The sequence below is a fragment of the Nilaparvata lugens genome, chromosome X (assembly GCF_014356525.2).
Source record: "Nilaparvata lugens isolate BPH chromosome X, ASM1435652v1, whole genome shotgun sequence".
Taxonomy (NCBI): Eukaryota; Metazoa; Arthropoda; class Insecta; order Hemiptera; family Delphacidae; genus Nilaparvata; species Nilaparvata lugens.
Genome location: NC_052518.1, coordinates 48,228,892 through 48,254,120, shown reverse-complemented (window position 1 = coordinate 48,254,120; position 25,229 = coordinate 48,228,892). Strand labels below are relative to the sequence as shown.

Sequence of the window (25,229 nt, the reverse complement as noted above, 5' to 3'; positions counted from 1 at the left end):
AACCTATGTATTGTAAATTGAAATTGAACTCATTTAAGGACTGTGTCCAAGAAAATTAATATAAAATTAAAATCATCATATTACTAAATTAAATATGTTCTCATTTTTTACTATCAATTCCATTAGGTTATCATTTTCATAATAAAATTTAAAAACTCCCTTAGGCTCTATGTAAGGAACTGTTTTGTTTTGGATTATGCTTCTGACAGTGGTAAAAATTAAAGAATTGTATTTAAATTATTATATTTAATTGAAATATTAAAAAAGATGGGTGTGGCAACCACTAATATTTAAACTTACACTTAATAGTTTTTCCTCCCTTCTAATGTACCTTTAATGATTTCCAATCTTATTTTCATTTTTGTATTCTCAGTTCTATACTGTATTACATTTTCACTTCATATCCTATTCTATATTAATTTCTCTATTATCCCTATTTTCTTCTTTCTCTCTTTCTCTTTCTCTCTCTCTCTCTCTCTCTCTCTCTCTCTCTCTCTCTCTCTCTCTCTCTCTCTCATTTATTTGATTTCTTCTCTCATACTTTCGGTCTCAAGTACTGTTATTTTTTATTTTCTATTGATCTCCATATTTATTGATGATTGACTTTCTCAACTTTTGTGCTGTACTTGATTATTAGTAGACTATTATTTCAAGTTTGATTTGAGGCTAAGCCTCATGCCAGCTTCTCAAAGGATATATTATATATGTGTATATTGTTTGTATTACTTCTTAAATTGAATCATTGATTGAAGTGGGATTAGTTGTATTATATTTATACATAAATATTCTTATTATTATTATTTTCATCACTTTTCTATTGATCTAATAATCTAATCATCAGTTAATGCAGTTGCCCCAGGAAGTTATTTAGCTATTCTTGTTATGAGTATACTATTTCACTACAATAATTTCCTTCTCTCTTCTTCACTGTACTTTTTTTTCTTCTTATAATAATTAGACTTTTGTTCCTTAAATTCATGTCAGTGGAACTCCATAGAGCTTACTACAATACAATTATTGTCTCTAATTTTAATGTGCAACTATGGTCGTTATTCGTTCTTTTGCTTCATCATAATAATATCAAACTATAGTAACCTCTATTTTACATTTCTTCAGTTAATTACTCTAAATCTTATCCACTGTTTCGTTATTATCATAAATTATAATTGCTCCTCTTGTTGGGTTCTTGACTAGCACGTTCTTATTCTTTAGTTTGTCAAGAATCTTCTGCTTTGAAGCTAGTAATGGTTGACAAGCTCTTGTATCCAGCTTTTATAATCTATATATATATTACAGTTCAGTTTCTGCTTGAACCTTCTGTCATTATGATTGGCGATTTACTTTTCTCACTTAATTTTATAATAACGTGTGTATGTGTGTGTGCGTGTGTATGTATGAGTGGTTTGAATCCTTCGTTTATTACATCAACTATATGTATTGATTAGCTCGACTCTTGCTTTCATGTGCCCTGGCTCTTGGTCTTGTCATCAGATGTTGGCAGGACTGCCAGTTGCATATAGATCGTATTCAGTATTGCTCCATGGTATTTTAGTGAAATTTAAGTATTTATTCAGTATTTTAAGCCATTCAGTTACACAGTATCGTTAATCGAGTGTTTTTCCACCTATACTTACTTAGTCGTGAATTTCTGTGACACCTAATAGTGTAAATTCGTTTTCTTCTTTGAGCCTAAGTGCCTTGGTCAGCTTGCAGGTTAGTTTATTTTGAGACGTAGGCCGTGTGCAGACGAACAATTACAGACCGGCCGGCTGATAACGAAACAACAAACACTTACATCGTCCACTTGCCACAAGCTACTGAAGAATTCAAGAATACGGTAGTATTATCTCAGTAGTTGAGATAATCTCACAATCTTACAGTTGTTTAAAACAGTTTCATTTTCCCGGCTATGCAGGCTAGCCAATGTTGTGCTTTCTAGTCTAATAATTCTCTGATAAGATTGTCGTTTCGTTTTGAGATACTACGGTACAGCCTGGGTCAGCTGTTGTGATAGTGTCAAAGAAGGACCGTCATTATCAATAACATTGTCACGTGGAGTGTAACGGCGGTAATTTTGATTTGTTTTTTCTCGCTTCATATTTAATAATATTCGAACTGAATCCTATCTCTCTCAAAACCATTATTATAATATTAACCTCTGTTTTCAGGAGCTTACCTTCTCTCACCCAAGCACCTTGATAGCTCTCTGGGCATTCCTTTTTTCCTTCCGCATCCATTCCTGATATAATGAATATTATTTGAACCAGTATTAATTGATGCAACTTTAATGTACATTCAATCTGATGCGAATTCAGAATGGTTTCTTTGGTAATTGGTACATCAAATCGAGGAAATCCTAAGTTGACACACGAGAAATATAATTATAGGAAGGGTATTACAAGAGCAACAGGTGATATTACCTGGCGCTGTCTTAACAAGTCTTGTAAGGCGCAATTGGTGACTAATGAGTCGGTTGATGTCATAGTTGATATATCAAGCTCTAATCATAGTCACCCGGTTCCAACTTCCAAAAATTATTCAATTTCAAGTGCTTGCTCTTCAACTCCAATTATGACGAGTAAGGATAAGGATATTCTTATTAACGAATTATCGTTGGATCTATAATTCTATAATGGAATTCTATAATGGATCTATAATGGAAGGAGACAAGAGCATGGAGCAAATCGAACCTCATGAAGAAAACGCAGTGATTAAGAAGTTAACGCTGGAGAGGGAGACTCTGTTGCTGGAGAATGAACGATTGAGAACTGAACGGGATGCTGCAATTGATAGATCCATCTATAACGATGTCCGAATTATTGAGCTGACAACTGAGTGTCAAACCAGAGAAGTCTCTTCTCAAACCGACGATGTTCAGATTATAGAACTGACCATTGAGCGACAGTCCAGAGAAGTCTCTTCTCAAACCGACGATGTTCAGATTACAGAACTGACAACTGAGCAACAGTCCAGAGAAGTCTCTTCTCAAACCGATAAGATCCAAGCAGATATGGAACTGACTATTGAGCGACAGTCCAGAGAAGTCTCTTCTCAAACCGATGAAACCACAGGACTGGTGAATGACTGCATCCGACAACCTTACAGTTTGGAAGTTGGTCAAATGGGTCTCTTGCTGGAGGAAAACACTAACCTCATGGACCAAATTATAGTGTTGGGTGACAAGCTTGAGGAATCGAGAAGAAAGATAATTGTTCTTGAGGAGATCGCGGCAGACGCCAAGCCGGGTGCCAAGTTTGAAACGGTTACTGATGATTGCAATAGTATTTGCTCTGATATGACGAAGGATGATGACCTTGCAGTTCTCATCGCAGGAACTAATAATGTGGCATGCAACGAATCGAACCATCTGATTCAATCATTCAGGAGGAGACTGTTGGATTTCCAGCATACAAATGTATTGGTGTTTTCCGTATCTCATCGACATGATCTTCCTAAGTGGTCATGTGTTAATAAGGAGGTCCAAAAAACCAACGAACGCTTAAAAAATATTAGCAAGCATTTCTCTAATGTGACTTTTTCAGATTTGAGTTGTTCGGGTGCAAGAATTCACACGTCTCATGGTCTACACTTAAACCACCTCGGAAAGAAATACATTGTTGATATAATATTAAATACTGCAGCTAAGATTAGTGACACCGTAGAATCTTCTAAACAACCTATTCCATTGGGTCAACACAATCATGATAACACTAATGTTTTTTTAGGATAGATTGTTCACCTCTTGAGCAATCACTCGATAGGAAGACTAATAAGAATCCAACTTCAATATGTATGGTTCAGGTTGCAAGAAAGGAAATATTAGAATTATGCACCTGAACATACAACACTTGAAAAATAAACTTTTAGAATTAGATGTAGTTTTAGATGAAATGAAGCCAGATATCTTGTGTTTGTCAGAACATGGACTGAAATCTTCTGAAATCAATCTTGTCAATATAAGTGGTTACAGCTTAATAACATATTTTTGTAGAGAGTCATATAGAGGAGGTGGGGTATCAATCTTTTTCAAAAATGATAGAAACATTGTATCTAATGTTATTAACTCCCATTTGCTGGAGGATTTTTGTGAAGAAAAGGTTCTTGAAGTTTGTTTGTTATAAATTTAGTTACAGAATGAAGAGATTTATTTATTGTCCTTGTATAGATCACCTTCTTGTTAAGCCATTCATAGAAAACTTAGATAAGATACTATCAAAACTACCCATTAACAGGAATAAAAAATAATTTTAGGGGATTTTAATATAAATACAGCCGAGGTGACAAATGAGAGCAGTTCACTCAGAGACATGCTACTATCACATAATTTAAGTTTATGTATTCATAGCTTTACTAGAGAAACAATACACTCTGAAACAATTATTGATAATATTGCAACCGATTTGAATGACGATTTTTATAGGGCTGAAGTTGTAAAAACATATATATCTGATCATCACTCCCAAATAATAGAAATATTTAGCGATGAAGTTGATAGGTCTCAGGTTAAACCCCAAACACCCATCACGTATTTCAGAGATTATAATGAACATAATGTAAATGCTTTTCATGAACTACTGAGAAAAGAATCTTGGGATGATGTATATCGGTCTTGTAATGTTGATGAAATGTATGAATCATTCTTAAAAATATTAACCTCTCACAAAAATCAGGCGTTCCCGCTAACAAGAAAGAAAGTATCACAGCTTAAACAGAATAAATGGATGAATAATTATGCAAAAAGAGCTAGGGAGGAATATAGAGATGCTGCTCTTTTCTATAGGCAATACAAAACTAATACTCTCAAAAACTTATTAAAACAAAAAAAAAACAAGAATACAAGAACATTTTAAACACATGCAAAACACAATTCATCACTAGGCAAATATCACATTCAGACAACTTAAGTAAGACTACATGGAATATTATAAATAATGAGGTGGGTAATAGAGCTAATAATAGAAGAAGTAAATCTATAATAAAAATCAAAACAGAGGATTCAGAAGTTGAAGACCCAGTGAAAATAGCCAACGTCTTCAATAATCATTATGTATCTGTGGCTGAAAAAATACGGAAAGGCAGGGGAAAGCAGAGGTTTGAATATTGTAGGAACACATCAACTAATTCATTAAATTCAATATACTTGACATCAGTATCCGCAGATGAGGTTCTGCAGGTTATAAGAACACTCAAAAACAAAAAGTCGGAAGGTCATGATGGATTCTCTAACTGGTTGGTAAAGAAATGTGACAATTTTATTTGTATACCTCTTGCCTTTATCATAAACAAATCTTTCGAGATGGGTGTATTCGCAAGAAACTTGAAGATTGTAAAAGTTATTCCACGGTTTAAAAGTAAGGAGAGAAATAACATAGAGAACTATAGACCGGTGTCAATTATATCCACATTCTCAAAAATATTTGAAAAAGTATTAGAAAATAGAATAGTGTCTTTCTTTAATAAGTACAAACTTCTTAGTGTTGACCAGCATGGGTTCATAAAAGGAAAATCCACAGAAACAGCAGTTGTTACCTTTGTGAATAGAATTATTGATAATTTGGATAAGAAAAAACATTCAGCAGTCACTTTTGTTGACCTCAGCAAGGCATTTGATACAGTTGAACTTACAATTCTACTAAATAAATTAGAAAATATTGGCGTTAGAGGGCTTGCACTGAAATTGCTTGAGTCATACCTACTTAACAGAGTACAATATGTTGAAATAAAAAACAGCAATGGCAATTTTAAATCTAAGTTAAGAGAAGTCAAATTTGGAGTCCCTCAAGGATCGGTGCTAGGTCCGCTTCTTTTTAACATCTACATAAATGATATAAAGGGCAGTGGATTAGGAGCTGATATTACTTATGCGGATGACACTAGCATCCTAAATGTTGAGAATGACTGCGAGCGGCTGGAGTTGAATGCTTATGTATCAGTCAATAACATTTGTCAGTGGTTCAACAGCATCAATCTATTAGTAAAACTGTTAGACCTTTTCAAATAGTGTATGTTGTATTGGTTTATTGCTGGATGATGAGTTCGTTTCAGAGGTTGAAGTGTGTAAATTTTTAGGTATTCATCTGGATTCTAGTCTTAACTGGCAATTTCATGTGGATCATACTTGTTCTAAACTAAGTTCAGTGATTTTTATTTTAAGAACACTATCCCGCTATTGTACTTTCAATATACTTAAATGCATATATTTTGCTCTATTTCAATGTCATCTGAGATATGGAGTAACAGTTTGGTGCAATTCTTCTGAAAGAAATGTAAGAAAAATATTTACTTTACAAAAAAAGCCATTAGATGTATGTGTAAACTGACGAGATATCAGTCCTGCCGAGATTATTTTAAAATTGAAAGTATTCTCACATTTCCATCTTTGTTCATATACAAGACTATCCTTAGCACCGTTGATAATAATTTTCTACCCACTAATAGCAATATCCACAGTCATAGAACAAGAACTGCTAATAACTATCATTTACCTAATGTTAATTTAGCAATAGCAAAGAAAAATCCATTCTATCAAGGAAGAGTTTTTTACAATAGGCTCCCAAATGAAATAAAATCTATTAAAACAAATAAAAATGTATTTAAAGTCCAATTAAAGAAATATTTATTGAATGGTGGCTTCTATTCCATAAAGGAATACATGGATAATTAGTGGATACATTTCAATAATATTGTGTACTTATCAATCAATAGTTGTGGTTGATAACTTATTGTACTTTTGTGTTTTGTACATTGTGACATTGATCATTTTCATGTATTTTATTTGTTTTTATAATAATTGACGTTTTCCATATCTGTAATTGTACAGCTTTTTATGCGATAAAAATATTTATATTATTAATTTATTTATTTATTCTCATGAGTGTAGCTCCAGATGATAGTGCAGCCGCGCCAATCACAAAAAGCTTGATTGAACAAGCTTTTTTGCCTCACAAGAATTTTTTAAAAATATGTCATGTGAATGCGCAGTCACTGCAGTGTCACATTGATGAATTCCGTGATTTGTTTGGCACACAGATCTGTGATGTGATGTTGGTCTCTGAAGCATGGCTGAAGCCTTCGATATCGTCGAACGCTATTCACATTGATAACTTTAGCATGCTATTCACATTGATAACTTTAGCATGCTATTCACATTGATAACTTTAGCATATTCAGGAATGATAGGCTTCATAAGAATGGTGGGGGAGTTGCTGTTTTTGCAAAGGAATATTTCAAAGCCAAAGTTTTATTTCAGTCCGACAATTCCAGACCGAACAGGCCTGAGTTTATGTTTATTGAAATAGTTGCGGCGAATTCCAAAAAGTGTTGATTGGAGTTTGTTACCGCCCTCCACACATAGGATATATGTGTGAATTCGAGGACGCTCTCCTGCAGTAAATGCCGGCTTACAGTCATGTCATTGTTATGGGTGACTTTAACACAGACTTGCTTGGACGTGATACTTTTGACTTGACACAACTAAAGACAATATTTTTCACTTGCAATATGACAATACTCCCGCTACAGGCTACACACCACACAGCCACTTCCCACACTTTGTTGGATCTTGTCACTGTTTGTGATGCTGATGCTGTGAAGAGTCATGGACAGGTGCCAGTGCCGGGTCTCTCAGCTCATGATCTGGTTTATTGCATTTATGCTGTGAAAGCCCCCAAGTCACTAGCAAGAATCATCAGATACAGTACCTACTGTGATTATAAGAATATTAATTACTCGGAGTTGTTTGCTGACCTTTTCACTGTTCCTTGGCATCATGTTGTCATGGCTGCTGTTTGTATATCATGTGATGTTACTTAATCACATGATAACTGTTTGATAAAATAATAAGTTGTTTACTGAGTTTAGTTTGTTATCTACGTGAATAAAGATGGTTGCTTCAAATGGCTAAGAATTTATTAAGATATTTAAACATGGCGCAGTCAAGGAATTGAACAGAAAAGGAGAATAATTGAGTGAGTGAACAACGACAGGATTGAGTGAGTAATAAGATTGGGTAATTATCGTATTATTATATTTTTTCTTAAAAGACGAACATGGAATTCAACAAGCCAGACAAGGAATTCGACAAGGTAATTGCTCCCTTTGATTATAAGATTCCAGTTTTAATCCAATGTGATGCATCACAAGACGCTTTAGGATGCTGTTTACTACAGAACAACAAGCCAATTTATTTCTCATCACGATCTATGAACTCTTCTGAATGTGAATATGCCCAAATTGAGAAGGAACTCCTTGCTATTGTATTTGCTTGTGATAAATTTCACACCTATATCTACGGTCATGATGACTTGACTATATATACTGATCATATGCCATTAGTTTCAATAATGAAGAAACCATTAAACAACATACAGAATAACAGAATTCGTCGATTGAGACTAAAACTAATGCCTTATCGCTTTAGCCTCCAGTACTTACCTGGGAAAAACATGTATATTGCTGATTATTTGTCAAGGTGCGGTGTAAGAACTAAAGAAAAAGTTGATTTGAGCATGGCGGATATGGTTCATTGTGTTACTGAGAATGGCGAAGTTGAATTTTCAGAGAAACGCTTGAATGAATTTGTAACAGAAACACAGAATGATGATGTTCTTCGGAAAGTTATAGATTATTGTGAAAATGGCTGGCTTAATAACATTGTTGATGGAGGAGAACTAAGGCATTTTTTCAAAATAAGAAATGAAATACAATTTAGCAAGGGTCTATTGTATTATAATTCAAGAATTATTATACCCAAGAATTTGAGAGATTTTATCTTGAATAGGCTCCATGAAACGCACTTAGGAGAAACAAAAATGAACAGCATTGCCTCAAAATTTTATTATTGGCCAGGAATAAGAGCAAACATAAAAAATCTGGCTGAATCCTGCACGCTTTGCCAAAAATATAGAAGGTCCAATGTAAGAAGTCCGATGCTTTCTCATGAAATACCCGATTTTCCATTTTTAAAAATTGGAGTGGATATAGCTGAAGTAAAAGGAATAGCTTATCTCATAGTTGTGGATTATTATTCAAGGTGGCTTGAAATAACAAAAATGAACAGTAAGACAAGTTCGGCTGTTAAATCTATTTTATCCCAGTTATTTGGCAGGTTTGGAATTCCGCAGATTATAATAGCTGATAATAATCCGTTTGGCTCCCAAGAAATGATACAGTTCGCAAAGGAGTGGGATTTTAAAATTATTACAATAAGTCCTCGTTATTCTCAGTCTAACGGCTTAGCTGAAAAGGGGGTGAACATAGCAAAGACTATGATAAGAAAGTGTGCTGAAAGCAAAACCGATTTAAACTTGAGTTTGCTTAACTATCGGAATAGTTGTGTTGCGGGTCTCAATTATTCTCCTGCTCAGTTAATGTTTGGTCGAATGATAAGAACAAAGTTCCCTTATCCTCAAGATAGTTTGAAACTTCATCAACTTCCTCGGGAAGAAATAGCAGTGCAAATGAAGAACCATAAATTTCAACAGAAAGAAACATACGATAAGCAGTCACGGAAACATGTATCTTATTTCAAAGAAAATCAGCCCATTTATATCCAAGATTGGAGAACAAAATTATGGGAGCCTGGAGTAGTTATTAATGAAGCTGATGCCCCACGGTCCTATGTGGTGAAGTCCAATAGTGGAAGAATATTAAGAAGAAATGAGAGGTTTTTAAGAAGACGATGAAATCAAAGGAAAGGTTGAAAAAGGAAATGTTTGAGAAAGTAAAAGGGGAAGATGTTTGTATATCATGTGATGTTACTTAATCACATGATAACTGTTTGATAAAATAATAAGTTGTTTACTGAGTTTAGTTTGTTATCTACGTGAATAAAGATGGTTGCTTCAAATGGCTACTCTGCTAGTGCTGATAGATTTCAGTAAAGCTTCTGATTGCGTCTACCACCCTCACCTGTTGAAGAAACTGAGAAATTTGGGGTACTCCACTCATGTAGTGGATTGGTTCGGTTCCTACCTGAGTAACAGGTGCCAATCTGTAAAGTACAATGGGTTCTCATCTGGCTATCACATTTTAGGGAGGGGCGTTCCCCAGGGGTCTGTACTTGGGCCTCTTTAGTTCAGTATATATATATAAATGATGTAACCAATATCTTCAGATTCTCCAAGCAGCACCTATATGCAGATGACCTGAAATTGTACATCCACTTTGACTTGAACGACTTTAATGCTACAGTTGACAATATGAATAGTGAACTTGAGACTCTTACGGACTGGACTGTAAAACATGGACTTAGAATTAACGAAACGAAATCCAAGGCAATAATTATTGGCTACACTAAACTCATGACTCGCCGAGGTTTCAACTTTGATGATGGACCATACATCAAAATAAACGACAAAAATTTGAATTACAGTGACTTTGTTACAAATCTGGGACTGACAATAGACAAAACACTCAACTGGACGACACAAATCAACACCACCTGTAATAAGGTATATGCAGGTATCCACTCACTTAAGAAGGTTAGTGACTTCATTCCACTTCATGTGAAAGTGATGCTGGTTAAGTCATTGATTTTCCCATACTTCTCTTACGGTGACATTGTGATCAATGACATGACTGTGGCCTTGTCTGAGCGACTGCAGAGGGCTCAAAACTATTTCATCCAGTTCATCTTCAATCTAAGAAGAGATGATCATATCACCCCATTTTTCCAGCAACTACATGTGCCAAAGCTCAAGCAAATGAGGGAGTATCACCACAGAGAAACAATAGCATACGTAGATATCCCATGGTATAGGGCGTTTATGTCGCAGCTTTTACTGTTATCCCAAGCCGATAGTTCACGTAGTTCTTTCCCATGCAGCTGTGTGATGCTGGTAGTCTCTCAAATTGTGCTGTTCATACACTCTCACCCCAACAAAACAGTAAAAATTGACAATAATCGACAGTAATCAGCTTGAGATAACAGTGAAAGTTGCGACATAAATTCCCTATACCATGGGATATCTACTTACACTATTGTTTCTCTATGGTATCACATTCTGATGCTGCTTCATGACCTGTTGCATGTAAAAAGGTTATTTAGCTCATAAATTTGTTTTTATTGGCGATCATAGTGTGAGAGGTACCAGGCAGGGCTCCCAACTTTTGGTTATTCCAAACCATAGAACATCTATGTATAATAAATCATTCCATGTATCAGCTTGCCGGATCTGGAATCTGCTGCCTCCAACTGTGAAGAGTATTGGCGATCGAGCTCTGTTTGGCGTGGCAGTATTGAATTGGTGGCGCAGATTAGGCTTGGGTCGGGTTCAGCTTTATTTTTATTGTCTATTTACATTGTATCAATCTACTTAAATTTAACTAATTTTTACCTTTTATGCAACTACAGATACAAAATATTTCATCTTATATTGTTTTATGATAATTATTATACTTTGTAAAATCTTTGTTTTTAGGGTTGTTTTGTGTGCATGTGTGAGTGAGTGGCAACTTGATTAGATCTTCATTTCTTCATTTATGATAGGTTTTCCTATATGATTTATCTAGTGGAATTTTAAATATTGTTTCCAATTGTATTAATTAGTTAAGTTTAAAATTCTCTTTTATTATATGTAATTGTATTTTGATTAAGAGTTTTATTTACTTATATTAATCTTATGTAATCTTATTACATAATATGTGATCTATTTTTTCTGTTTTCTTATGTGAATTTTTCTTCTATTGTAAATGGTTGTGTGGTAGAGAGGACCAGGAGTCCTAACTCTGCCTCAATAAAGGCATATAATCAATCTCTCTCTCTCTCTCTCTCTCTCTCTCTCTCTCTCTCTCTCTCTCTCTCTCTCTCTCTCTCTCTCTCTCTGGCATGGATTCCATCTGCTGGCTGTCCCAACACATAGGACTGTTATGTACAAGTCGTTCCTTGTGACAGCCTGTAGTTTGTGGAATTCTCTGCCTGCTGAGCTAAGGCTTGTTGAGGGACATCGTCGGTTCGGCGCACTCGGCTGGAATGTTCACTGAATCTTAACATGTGTGTTGATGTGTGTGTGTGTGTGTGTGTGTGTGTGTGTATGTGTGTCCTTTTTTCCTTTAATTTATTCCTCTCTTTCTTCTTTTCTACTTCTATCGAAATGATCTATGGATTTTGAACTGACGTTTCTTCCGTTTTCACTTTTCTCTTTTTCTTATTGTATTCTTTTCACTGATTCAAATATTAGAAAAAAAATGTTTTTTTCTAATTAGTACCCAGAGGGTACTAAGAAAATCATTATCTCTATTCTTACTAATAATTACATCTCTTACCAAAATTATTCCCATAATTAATAATTTTCGAAATGCTGAATTTCAAATAAATTGGATGATTAACATTCTCCAGTTTCCATACTTATGCAGACGACCTTCAAATCTAGTTAAGCTGTCCCATAACAAAAATTAATGAAACAGTTGGAATAGTGAATCAGGATATCAATTCGATAGTGGAATGGACAAAGAAAAATGGCCTTAAGCTTACTCCCATCAAAACACTACCCATTATAATTGGATATTCTCGTTTTATAAACAATATTGACCTTGATTCGATTCACAAAATTAAGACGGTAATGACATTCCTTACTGAAGCTCAGTTAAAAATTTAGGCATTATTATGAATAATACTCTTGACTGGTCAGAACAAGTGAACAAAACTTGAAAAAAGGTATTCTCAGCCATGCATGCATTGAAGAAAATGCACGATATTCTCCCTAGAAACATTAAATTATTATTGGTTCAATCTCTCATCTTCCCACATTTAATGTATTGTAATTCTGTTCTTAACAATATGCAAGTCACTCTGAATGATAAACTACAGCGTTGCCAAAATTATTGTCTACGTTTCGTCTACTCTCTCCAACGCCATGATCATATCACCCCAGCCCACATTGCTAGTTCAACATTAAAGCTTCCCGATCAAAGGCTTTTTCGAATAGTCAAGCTTGTTAGAGATATCTTGAAATACGGTAATCCGAACTATTTTAAAGATTATTTCAAATTTGTCTCTGAAGGTAGGAGGATAGATGCTTCACATACTAGAACCGGAGAAAGTACTTTAAGGATACCCAATCATCGAACTACTATTTTCACAAAATCCTTCTTAGTCATTGCCTGTCGTGCATGGAATGCACTTCCTGTTTCTATCAGGTCCATCGAGAGCCGAGCAAGCTTCATCCTGACTTTAAAAAAACATCTTTTGGAACAAATGACTGAAACTGTCCGGCCCTAGAACGATCACATGACAACCATCCCCCACCCATCCCACAAATACAAACCTTTAAACCTGTTATAGAATGAATTGTATATATATTTATATTATATAAACTCATGTTATTTTAATTATCCACTGCATACTGCTGTATATTACTGAAAGTTGATTACCCTGATCTACTTTCAGCCTACTTCATTTTATTAATCAATAATTTGATCTTATCTACCTATATAATTATTCTACTTTATCAATTTTCTGTTTTTTTCTCTTAAATATTTATATTAATTAAAACTTTTACAAAATTTACATTAATAAATAAATCCTTAGTTTAATTAATTAAATTAACGTTTTAGTAGAGAGTTAGTGGGGAGGATATTTTTAATATTCTTTCCGAAGAATGGACATTGATATGACCAAAGCTCTGCCAATTTATGTAGATGCATAACAATATAATTTATCTATAGTTATTATATTACAAATTACTTTTTCATATCATATACAGTTCAATAATTATTTTCTTACTCTATATTATGTAAATTCATCTATAATTTTGCTGTATTGTAAGCTATTGTATATAAGTGTATAAGCCAGTATATATTGTAATCTACATAAATAAAGTACTCAATCAATCAATCTCTCTCTGTCTCTCTCTCTGTCTCTCTCTCTCTCTCTCTCTCTCTCTCTCTCTCTCTCTCTCATATGTGAGCATATGCGTGTATGCTTATTTTTCTTCTTAAAAATTATAATAAATTTATTACACCATGCAGAACTTTATCGAAATTCAATGCAACTCGGTCCCCGCGCACAGGCACGGCCCATGCGCGGACCTTCCTGCTTTTTAACAGCTATTACAGTAGTTATTAACAGCCATAATAGTCATTAATGTAACAGTCATAGTTTGTAGTCGTGGTCATGTTTTTTTTTTTAGAAATATTTTTTAAACATATTATACAATCAACATAGGCTACTAGGTGCATAGTCAGTTATGTTATACGGTAATGTTGTGAATATTTTAAGTTGTATTGCTGTTGTATTTCATAACATGTATTGTGTTTGTTTTTTTTCTTTGAGGAAATAAAGTTTGATTTGATTTCAATGCAACCGTTGATGATTTATTTTTTGATAAAGTTGTACCATGGGCCTTATATGCTTGATAAGAACTAACTCATCATTCAAATTTTCTTGGAAAATTTTTTCTTACCATAAATCAATAAAATATTCGTATATCTTGACCTAAAAAAACACTGTAATATCTTACATTTTGAAAATACAAAATACAACATCACAATATAAGCGTGTCACTGCTGCACTTCAACAGAATTTTTTAATTTATTTTTTTTATTATTTATTGGTGTATTATTATTATATGGGATGTTCTAAGTATAGTATATAAATTATAATAGTATAACAATATTTTTATTCTATTTTTCAGATTGGTTGAAGAATTGAAAAATAAATTGAAAGTTCAGTTGAAAAACGAGGATGTCTTCATGTCACCTGTTTTTGAATCATTCTGTTCTATTGTGATAATGAAACTAAGGCATGGTGACATTCAGAAGTCAATTGTTTTTGATGCTGTCAATTTGCATGTCAACAATATAGACTTGAAGTTTCCAAAACAACTCTTCATTGATGGAACTTTCATTAACGCTGAAAACGGAAATGCAATGAAGTGTGTGAATCCGACTGATGAATCAATCATTTGTGAGGTGAGTAATTACTTCTTTCTCCACCTAATGTCTAAAGTGCTTACTTTACTCTCTGGAACATAATACTAAAGTGTCACTTTTTCGCTCTCGCGACGAAAAAACAAAATAACACCCTAGGGCGTAAAACTAACTACATTTAAATAACATGGGAAGCATCTCTATTTTAAAAACTTACATTTGAAATAGGTTAGATGGTCTAAGCTCAGATGAGGAAACATAATAGAGGTGTCTGTCATTGAGTCAACTGAATTCAATACCTCAACCAGAAATTTGACCAACTCATGACATATATGTTTGTATGATATTACATAGTATACATATTAGTAGACAATAAAAATTTATACATATTTTAAAATATTTTATTATATTCAAAATACCAGCCAACAAATGTTTTTCATCTGCGATTCAAATCTGAAACGCGTGAACTGGAGTCAGCTATTGTTGATAGTCGGCCAGCTTATAATATTGCTACAACTTTTGCCGATATATAGCGCAATCGGCATTGCCAACCAGACGACCGGTTTTTAGGTTTAAGATTGTAGGTTATGTTGTAAAAGAAAACATTGTCACCAATAACGTGAGTTTTTTAAATTATTTGATTTTCAGTTTCTATAAAAAAATGTAGGTGGAGGAAAAATTTTATGTACATCACGAGTGAAATAGTTATTTGTATATCTAGAGTGAAAAGTACGACTTTTTCTCCCTGTGGGAAAAAGTTTGAAGCCCGAGGCAAAGCCGAGGGCAACAATTTCCCTGAGGGAGAAAAAGTATTTTTCGCTCGTGATGTACACAACATTTTTCCTCCATCTTCATTTTTTTATAGAAACTGCAAATAAAATCATTTTAATAACATAGGTATTGGTGACAATGTTTCCTAACAACATAACCTAAAATCTAAAACCTAAAAACCGGTCGGCTGATTGGCACTGCCGATTGCGCTATCTATCGGCTAAAATTGTAACAATTATATCAGCTGAGCGGCTACCAAAAATGGCTGACTCCAGATAACGCGTTTCAGATTTGAATTGCAGATCAAAAATATTTGTTGGCTGGTATTTTGAATAGAATAAAATATTTTAAAAATTGTATAAATTTTTATCGTCCACTAATATTAAGAATATAATATCATACAAACAGATATTTCATGAGTTGATCAAATTTCTTGGTATGGTATTGAATTCAGTTGGCTCAATGACATACACCTCTATTACGCTTTCTCATCTGAGCTTAGACCTTCTAACCTATTACAATGTGAGTTTTTGAAATAGAGATGCTTCCCATGTTATTTAAATGGATTCACTTTTCCTCCCTAGGGAGTTTTTCTGTTTTTTACTACCGAGAGCGAAAAAGTGACACTTTAGTATTATGTTTCAGGGAGTAAAGTAAGTACTTTAGACAGTTGGTGGAGGAAAAATGCTTTTTCTCCTTCAGGGAAATTGAAGCCCTCGGCTTCGCCTCGGGCTTCAAGCTTTTCCCCTCAGGGAGAAAAAGCGGTACTTTTCACTCTCAATATACAAATAACTACCTATTTATGTATTTATATTGTGATTTTTACACTATATGATATCGTTTGCTAAAAGTATTACCTTCTAACCAGCTAACTGTTTTTTTTATTGACCGAAATGAGATTTTGATATAGTTTAAAAATTGTCTTTCAAAGCTTTATAAACTGGAAAGAATTATATCATAGTTGTTATGTCAAAACCTCGTTTCCTTCTCTTTTGGCACACACTGAACTCACAAGCAAATAGAAGAGACAATGCCCTTGGAGTTGGTTGGTTATTGAGTGAGATTACTGCCATCCAGAATCTAAATGCGTGTTTCCTGAATTACTCTAGTCCTTGGACATTGATTCACCTTTTACAAATTGAGAACAAAAATTAATGGTTAGTCCAAGTGACCCGTTCTAATAAAATTCAAGAAATCACAGTCATTTGTGAAACTTAGTTGACTTTGAATATTATTGCAACACATTATTGGCAAGCGTGTTGCAGCATTCTCTTAGCTAGAAGTTATCTCGTGGTTTGTCACATGTAGTAGTAACACAACATCAAGGAGGATATAGATTTGTAGTGGCCATTCACCCGTCCAGCCATCTTCAGAATAGACTTCTGTCATGCTTTATTATGGTCGTCATCTTGCTTGCTCCTAGAAATGTACCTCTGTACAGTGTAATAGTTCCTCTTATGGAGAAACACGTTATTTTGTTGAATTATAATGAGTTATGAATGTTTTTTACTTTCCTTGCCCTATTACCATAGGTAAGGAAAGTATTGCTTTCCAAAAAAAATTAAGGTACCCTAATTTCAAGTTTTCTATACGTTTGAAGGTCCCCTGAGTCCAAAAACATGATGTTTGGGTGTTGGTCTGTGTGTGTGTGTGTGTGTGTGTGTGTGTGTGTGTGTGTGTGTGTGTGTGTGTGTGTGTGTGTGTGTGTGTGTGTGTGTGTGTGTGTGTGTGTGTGTATGTCTGTGAACACGATAACTCCATTCCTAATCAACCGATTGACTTGAAATTTTAAACTTAAGGTCCTTATACCATGAGGATCTGACAATAGGAAATTCAATAGAATTGAATTAAAAATGGCGGATAATTACTAAAAAACCATGTTTTACACGGTTTTCTCGAAAACGGCTCTAACGATTTTCTTCAAATTTATACCATGGATAGCTATTTATAAGCCCTATTAACTGACATGAGTCTCATTTCTGGGAAAATTGCAGGAGCTCCGTAATATTCTTGTGAAAAATAGCGGATAATCACTAAAAAACCATGTTATTCACGGTTTTCTTGAAAACGGCTCTAACGATTCTCTTCAAATTCATACCATGGATAGCTATTAAAGCCCTATCAACTGACATGAGTCTCATTTCTGGGAAAATTGCAGGAGCTCCGTAATATTCTTAAGAAAAATGGCGGATAATTACTAAAAAAACCAAGTTTTTCACGATTTTCTCAAAATAACTTGACCGATTTTTTTCAAATTCATACTCTGTATAGTTATTTATCAGCTCTATCAACTGGCATGAGTCTCCTTACTGGGAAACTAATGGGGGGTCCACCCCATCCTTGAGAAATGGACTTTGTAACCTCCTTCTCGTGCATGAAATAGGTAGGTAGCGCAGTTCATAAAAAGAACACATAGTCGAGATATTTCATATGTAGAACAGCTGTTTTGACGACTTTAAAAAATGTCGACTAAAAAAAAATCATCGAATTTCACATTTTACACAAAGGAAAAAGTACTCTGAAAACAATTATATATACACATATACAAAAGTCTGATCGTAGTTTCAAATATGAGCAAGGAAAGTTGTGTGAGTGTACCACACCAGATTTTTTTAAATTTATTCATGGGAATTACATGTGGTCCATGTGGGTGCTCCAATCAACAAATGAATAAGATACCTGGTGTAACATTTATCGCAGTGGAAGTGGTTGCTGACAGTCACAAACGAATTTTGCTTTTGGGTTTTTAGAAGATTCAGATTTTTATATTAACGGATAAGAACAAATTTTGTGTTTACTTTATTATTTATTGTTCTTTGTTCAAGTTTCAGGTTTTAATCTTTATTTCTTTTTTAAATCAGCTGAACATCGTTTTGAGGTTGGGCTGCGTGACCTTTTGACATTAGAAATAAACATGATGGGCTGTTTGCTCGACTAAAATTTAATCAAATTAGTAATAATTTTTGTAACCTTGTTATCAATTCAAATAATTTAGATTTTTAAATAGAAAGAGATGAGCTCAAACAGAATACCGTTGCTAAGGAAGGCCGTGTTACAACGCGTTCCCAAATAAATTCAAAACCATCAAAAATTCTACTTCTTCAAACTAATCACGACGAAAAGGTTGCTCAACTACAAATTAGTGACAAGTAACTAAACTAGTAGTTCTGTGAAAGTAGACCTAGCGCTCAGTAAGTTACATTGACCTGTTGTTATGTTTTGTAAAAAATTAATAAATAATTTTTCAATTTAAAATGTCTAGAAAAAATCCTAAAGAAACATAGAGCTTTCTGTCCTATCGTACCGTGACGTGTTGTCCCGGAATGTGAGTGTGAGCGCTGTTATCAGGTCTGGCTGCAACTGTCTTCTACATCGTTTATGGAAAGATACATTTTCAAGATGTTCGAAGTTTTTGAACGGGTAGTATTATAGTCCACTAGATAGCTGATTTATGATGAATAATTCTAAAGTCTGATTTTTACGGTAATATTGGCGTTCAAAGGAGACTCATTTTCCTTTTGTATTATCCTTAAAATGCAAAATTTCAAAAAACCTTACATACAGGTGTCCCACCAAGGTTTTAACAGCCGTTGACCATAGATTCTACTCGACATTTCTAACAAAAAATGTTCAGTAAACTTTTTTCCTATCGACCTCAGTTTTCGAGATATATCGATTTTTCGATATTTTCAAAATATGCCTACTTTCGGTCATTAAATACTCAATAACTCGAAAACTACTGGTTAAATTTCAATTTCAAGTGTATTGTTGGAAAGAGAAAAACATTTTTAACAAGATTAATGTAATTTTATTTGTTGTTGAATATTTTGTAGTTTTTATTAGGGCTTAAACTTGAAAAATGTTATTCTTCAAATTCAAAGTCAAATTTCAAACCGTTTTTTCTCGATTTTTCTCCGGGTAATTATAGTGGTTCCAATATTTCAAAAACTTCTCCATTTAATAAGCTTCCGAATGAGTATAAATTTGGAAAGGTAAGTTCCAGAGTATACCTCTGGCCAAAAGAAAATAGAACCCAACAAAGATGAAGGAAATGGTCGAAATAAAACTTACAGTATGGTTTTGAAGACAGCAACCAAAAATAGAACTAGGGGAAATAGAGTTAGAAAAGGGAGAACCCTGCTGCTTACATCCAGTCATGGACGTGATTGCAGTGGTCTCCTTGATAGAATATTGAAAATATGTAAATTTAATGTCCAATGTTTTTTAATTCGGGTGCACCAATTAATGCATTTGTAGAAACAGCTAACACTTGTGTATCCTGCTCCTTTTCACTATCATAGTCCAGTAACTTGCTTTACTATTTGTGAGTAGTACTTGTTTATTGGTGGGCTTGTTCTATTTTTTGTGAATATTTTATATGTTTTGAGTGAATGGAGTTGTCTTTTTCTGGTTTTCAGGTTCAATGTGCGAGCCAGAAAGATGTGGGTTCAGCTGTGGCTGCAGCCAAGAAAGCGTTCGAAGAAGGTGAATGGTCTAAAATTTCAAATCGCGAGCGAGCAACGATGATGCTAAAGCTGGCAGATCTAATGGAAGCAAACCAAGAGGAACTGGCAACACTGGAGTCCATTGACTCCGGAGCTGTTTACTCGTTGGCGCTCAAAACTCACATTGGTATGTCGATTGAGACTTGGCGCTACTTTGCAGGATGGGCCGATAAACTTCAAGGTTCTACCATTCCTATCACACACGCTCGACCAAGTCGAAATCTATCATTCACCAGGAAGGAACCTATCGGGTTAGTAGAAGCATTTCAGATATCCTCGGATTGAGACTCTTCTACTTCTCCATGAATAAATACTATTCCCCTACTATTTCATGGTAGTAGACCCTTCTACTTTGACCAAAATGACTTTCAATTATCATTAGAAACATCTCTATAATCTCGAAATGTCAATTCATCAATGATTATTTTAGAGCTTCTTCATTATCAGCAGTCTTAAACGGACAGCTCCAACATGAGATGTCAACGGTCAACAACATGAGATTTTGCTATAATTGAAAATTAATTTGAAATTCCCAGAAACAAGAAATATAGCATGAGCTACTTGTTACTTTGGACAATTCTGGAAGAGTTACTATGAACTAGTTAATATCAATATTATGAATTTTACTGAAAACCATTATTTTTCAAACTGTCAAAGAAAATATTTAGTTTTAGCCAGTATCAAGAAATGGAGATTCACAGCTTGTGAATCATAATTTTCATAGCCCAACTCTCGGTTGCACGTACGTCTATTCAATTCAACCTCGATTAAGAAAGTTATCTAACGAAACCAATTAGATGCGAATATGCTATAAAAGCGAAAGACGTCATTAAATTCAATTCAATTTTTCAATTCAAAAAATAATTTATTTCCACAACATAATATTATTATTACAAAACATTGTACCTGCTGGGTTGGGGGAGCTTTGAATCGATCATCGTACTCTAGAATGTTGAAAACCAGAATTCACCCACAGTATCCATGCTTGTCGTAGGAGGCGACAAAGGACCTAAATGGACCTCAATGCAACTCCAGAAGTTGCCTTGCCTTCAAACCCACGGGATCTGTCCCATCTGGGCAGTTTCAGAGGGGCAAAAAGAAAAACCCAAGAGACCAGAGATGGGTGAAACTCCAGGCACAAATGTGGGTCAAGAGGCTGAGTCGAGGGTGGCCGGGCGCCGGGCGCCCTAGAGGCAGTTTGGCGTCCCCTCTCTCAGCGGAAGGACCTACAAAAAGACCAGGAGTGGAACTCACGTAGGTCACGAGTTTTGGGTGGAGTGACCAAACCTCACCACTGCTCAAAGAAGGACGGCCATTTAGGCAAAACTTCTTGGGAGAGGTGAGGCTTCTGACCCTGTGAAGTTTCGGAGGGGCAAAAAGAGAAAACCGAAGAGACTGATTGATTGATTGATTGATTGAGTACTTTATTTATGTAGATTACAATATATACTAGCTTATACACTTATATACAATAGCTTACAATACAGCAAAATTATAGATGAATTTACATCCAGAGATGAGACCAGAGATGGGTGAAACTCCATGCACGAATGTGGGTCAAGATGCTGAGTCAAGGGTGGCCGGGCGCCCTAGAGGCAACTTGGCCACCCCTTCCTCAGCGGTAGGCCCATCAAAGTAGGCCAGGAGTGGAACTCACGTAGGTCACGAGGACTAATCAGTCTGAAGAGACTGCCAAGCATATCACACTGGATTGCAATAAGCAACCAGGTGGTGAATGGGATGTTAGTATAGGGAAAACTCCTGGTTATTGTAAAGAACACAGGTATTGGTTTGCCTAATTAACATACTACTTGGGAACACAATAAGCTTTGGTTGACGTGTGGGGTTCTTTGAACATTTGGATCCTTGAATCCGTCCCTTCAAAAACAATAAATAAAATTTAAAGACTTAAGAGTAGTAGGACGCTAGGACCGCTACGCTCTACACTAGAAATAAACTCTATTTGTGTAGAAAATTAATAATTATAAATTTACAAATGTTACGGTTTTCATAATGCAACAGAACAATGACTATCTCTTATTACGAGTAACTTTATTGTACAAGTAATTTCATAGCTATATAATAATGTTAATGTTATTAAATGAACGATTCATTCATGGAAAAAATTAAGTGAAATGAAAAAATAATAATAAAATAACATGAATAAAATTATTAAATAATTTTCTCAGTGAACAGAGCGAATGTCTTAGTCAAATGATTAAAACAGAAAGACAGACAAAAAAAGCCACTGGCCTAAGAATAAAGTTTTACTACCTAGTGTTTATACTAATGTGCAATCCTCAAAAAAGATTCACAGTCATTCAATGTGAACAGATAGGACTTCAAACTTTTAAGAAATATATTGAATGGGACTGAGGTATGAAATTTTCGTGAAATTAAATTGAACATTCTAGGAGCCTTGAAAGAAAATGAATGTTGAAAAATTGTTAAATTAGATTGGGGAACTAAAACCCTTCAGAAGTCATATCTGATATCCTGAGTAAGATTTGCATTAAGACTTCTTAGAAAGAACAGCTTTAGTACTTTAAAAAAGTAGAGATTTCTGATTGGAAGTAACTTAAGCTGAAAAAACAGTGGGCAAGAATGATGAGTTCTGAGTGATCTGGTAATTATACGTATAAATGATTTTTGAAAAATAATTATGGGATACAGTTTTGTGACATTGGTTCCACCCCACAAAACAATACCATAGATCCTGCGAGAGTTAATAAGTGCATGGTAAGCATTCAATAATACACGTGTAGGACACAAATGACATAGCATGTAAAAACTCCTCATTCCTCTACAAAACTCCTTTTTTAATTTCGTCATGTGATTCTTCCAAGACAGTAAAGAGTTAATAACTAAACCTAAGTATTTAAAAGTATTCACAATGTTAATTGTTAGTTATAGTTATTAATAACAGAGCAGGAATAGCTATGATAACACAAATCTGTATCAAAAAATAAATTTCCCCCTCAACTTAAAGATCATGTACTTAGTAGTTTTTTCACTTAAAACCATGAAATTTTTGCTGAACCAATAATTCAAGACTCAGATCAGCGCTTATTCTTGTGTATATTGTATTGCATGCTAAATCTGAATATGTGAGTTCAGTATCATCTGCAAAAGCAGTCAACCTACCATTCAATTTTGCATCACATAGTCATTTATATAAACAATAAATAGAATAGGTACCAAGACTGAACCATGGGGCACTCTGTAATCTATATTCTTAAAACTATTGTAGCAACCCCCTACTCTCACACACTGCTTTCTGTTTCGAAGATAATATGACACCACCTGTAAGGTGAGCCTCGTACACCATCTGCATACAACTTATTTAATAAAATTGAATGATCTACTGTATCAAAGGCCTTAGTGATATCCAGATATAATGCTGAACATTTTTACAGCGGTAAAAAATTATATTTCCCAATTATATTATAATTTACAGCGGAACATAAATCAGCGGTTAATTTAAAATACGTACGTGCAGTCATCATACTCGTAAAATAATGTATTTGTGTTATTTTAAAATTTCCAAAGCGAAGCACGGGGCTATGCTAATTAGCCATAAAATTACAAATATGAGGCACAATATAAATACCTTATATTCAAATGATTGGAGAAAATAATTTATCCATGCTACAACCTATTCAATAAATAATTAACGTTTTTATCAATGCTCAAATTAATGCTTTAACAGGGTTGTTGGTTTGATTGTACCTTGGAACTACCCTCTGATGATGTTGTCTTGGAAAATGGCTCCCTGTTTTGCTGCTGGTAACACAGTGGTGATCAAGCCTGCCGAAGTGACTCCTTTAACCGCCTTGAAATTTGCCCAATTGTCAACTTTGGCTGGTTTTCCTCCTGGGGTTATCAATGTTGTGCCCGGAACCGGTATGTGGAAACAATAATTACTTATTAGAAACCCTAACCTAAAGAATCAGTACTGGAATTTTGCGAATTGTGAATCCATTAAAACTGAATCAGTTGTCAATTTATGTTATCTGTCATAGCAAAAATGAGAACTTCCTATCATTAACAATATTATGCTCTAAGACTGGCCACTAACCGTAGAACATGAATGCACATACATTGTCGACTTACATTGTTGTGTTATCACAGCTGTCATCAGCGAGAGGCTTCTAACATAGAATAAACAACCAATAACAATAAATAAACCACTGGGAAATTACAAATTATAATGATCAAAGAATAATTCAACTTCAAATGGAGCTGCGAATCAAAAATAAACAACAATTATTGGAGATACAAAAACCTAACCTCAAAAGATTTTGCGCGAAGCGTTTCGCTGTCATCACAGCTGTGAAGACACAACAATATAAGTCAACTGTGTATGTGCATGCATGTTCTACCGTTAGTGGCCAGCCTAATATATTATGCTATCTTTTCTCTGATACTATTAACTTAATATATTTTTAGTGTATGTGTATGGCAAGTATTCTTTAATGGTATTTCTGTTATCCATCTATTATTGGACGTGGTCAAGAGTAGAGTGGACATTGCTGTATAAACTTAGCTCGCAATCAAATAAACATGTCATTGCATTCTATTCAGTTATTCGTCACTGAACTGGTTCCTCACCTGTTAAGCCAGTTACACAAAATCGATTTTTGGCCGCCCTTATAAACTGTACCAGGAACTTGACAAATACATGATCACATCATATGTTTGTCAAGTCATGTTCAATCTAATAGAATTTTTAAGGACGGCAAAAAGTCGTATGTCCAAAAATCGATGTGTGTATAACTAGATTTAAGCCAGCCGATTAGATTGAACAGAAGATGTTCTGCTTAATCTGATAGTACTCATAAGGACGGCAAAAAATCGATGTGTATGTTTCAATCGTCTAGCATGAAGATATGAAATAATTTTCATTCTTTGAAACGATTACCATTGAGATACCTCATCTTATTTGAGTTATAAATCCACGTTATTACGAACCTACACTCACATGATAGGCTCCTGAGAAGCCACTCAGCTATAAAAAATTACTTACCATTTGTATTGAATAAACATTCTCTATCTACAAATCAAATCAAATTGTTTTTTATTATC

General features: G+C 34.5%; 1 protein-coding gene across 2 annotated transcripts in view; it reads left to right on the top strand.

Moving 5' to 3' along the window:
- LOC111054495 (mitochondrial 10-formyltetrahydrofolate dehydrogenase) overlaps positions 1-25,229 on the top strand; it is a 165,901-nt gene that overhangs the window by 115,071 nt on the left and 25,601 nt on the right. For both annotated transcript variants that reach the window (XM_039441247.1, XM_039441248.1), the window contains 3 exons: positions 14,634-14,910; positions 20,058-20,395; positions 23,854-24,047. In XM_039441247.1, the coding sequence (XP_039297181.1) occupies positions 14,634-14,910; positions 20,058-20,395; positions 23,854-24,047 (809 nt within the window). The remainder of the gene's footprint in view (positions 1-14,633; positions 14,911-20,057; positions 20,396-23,853; positions 24,048-25,229) is intronic.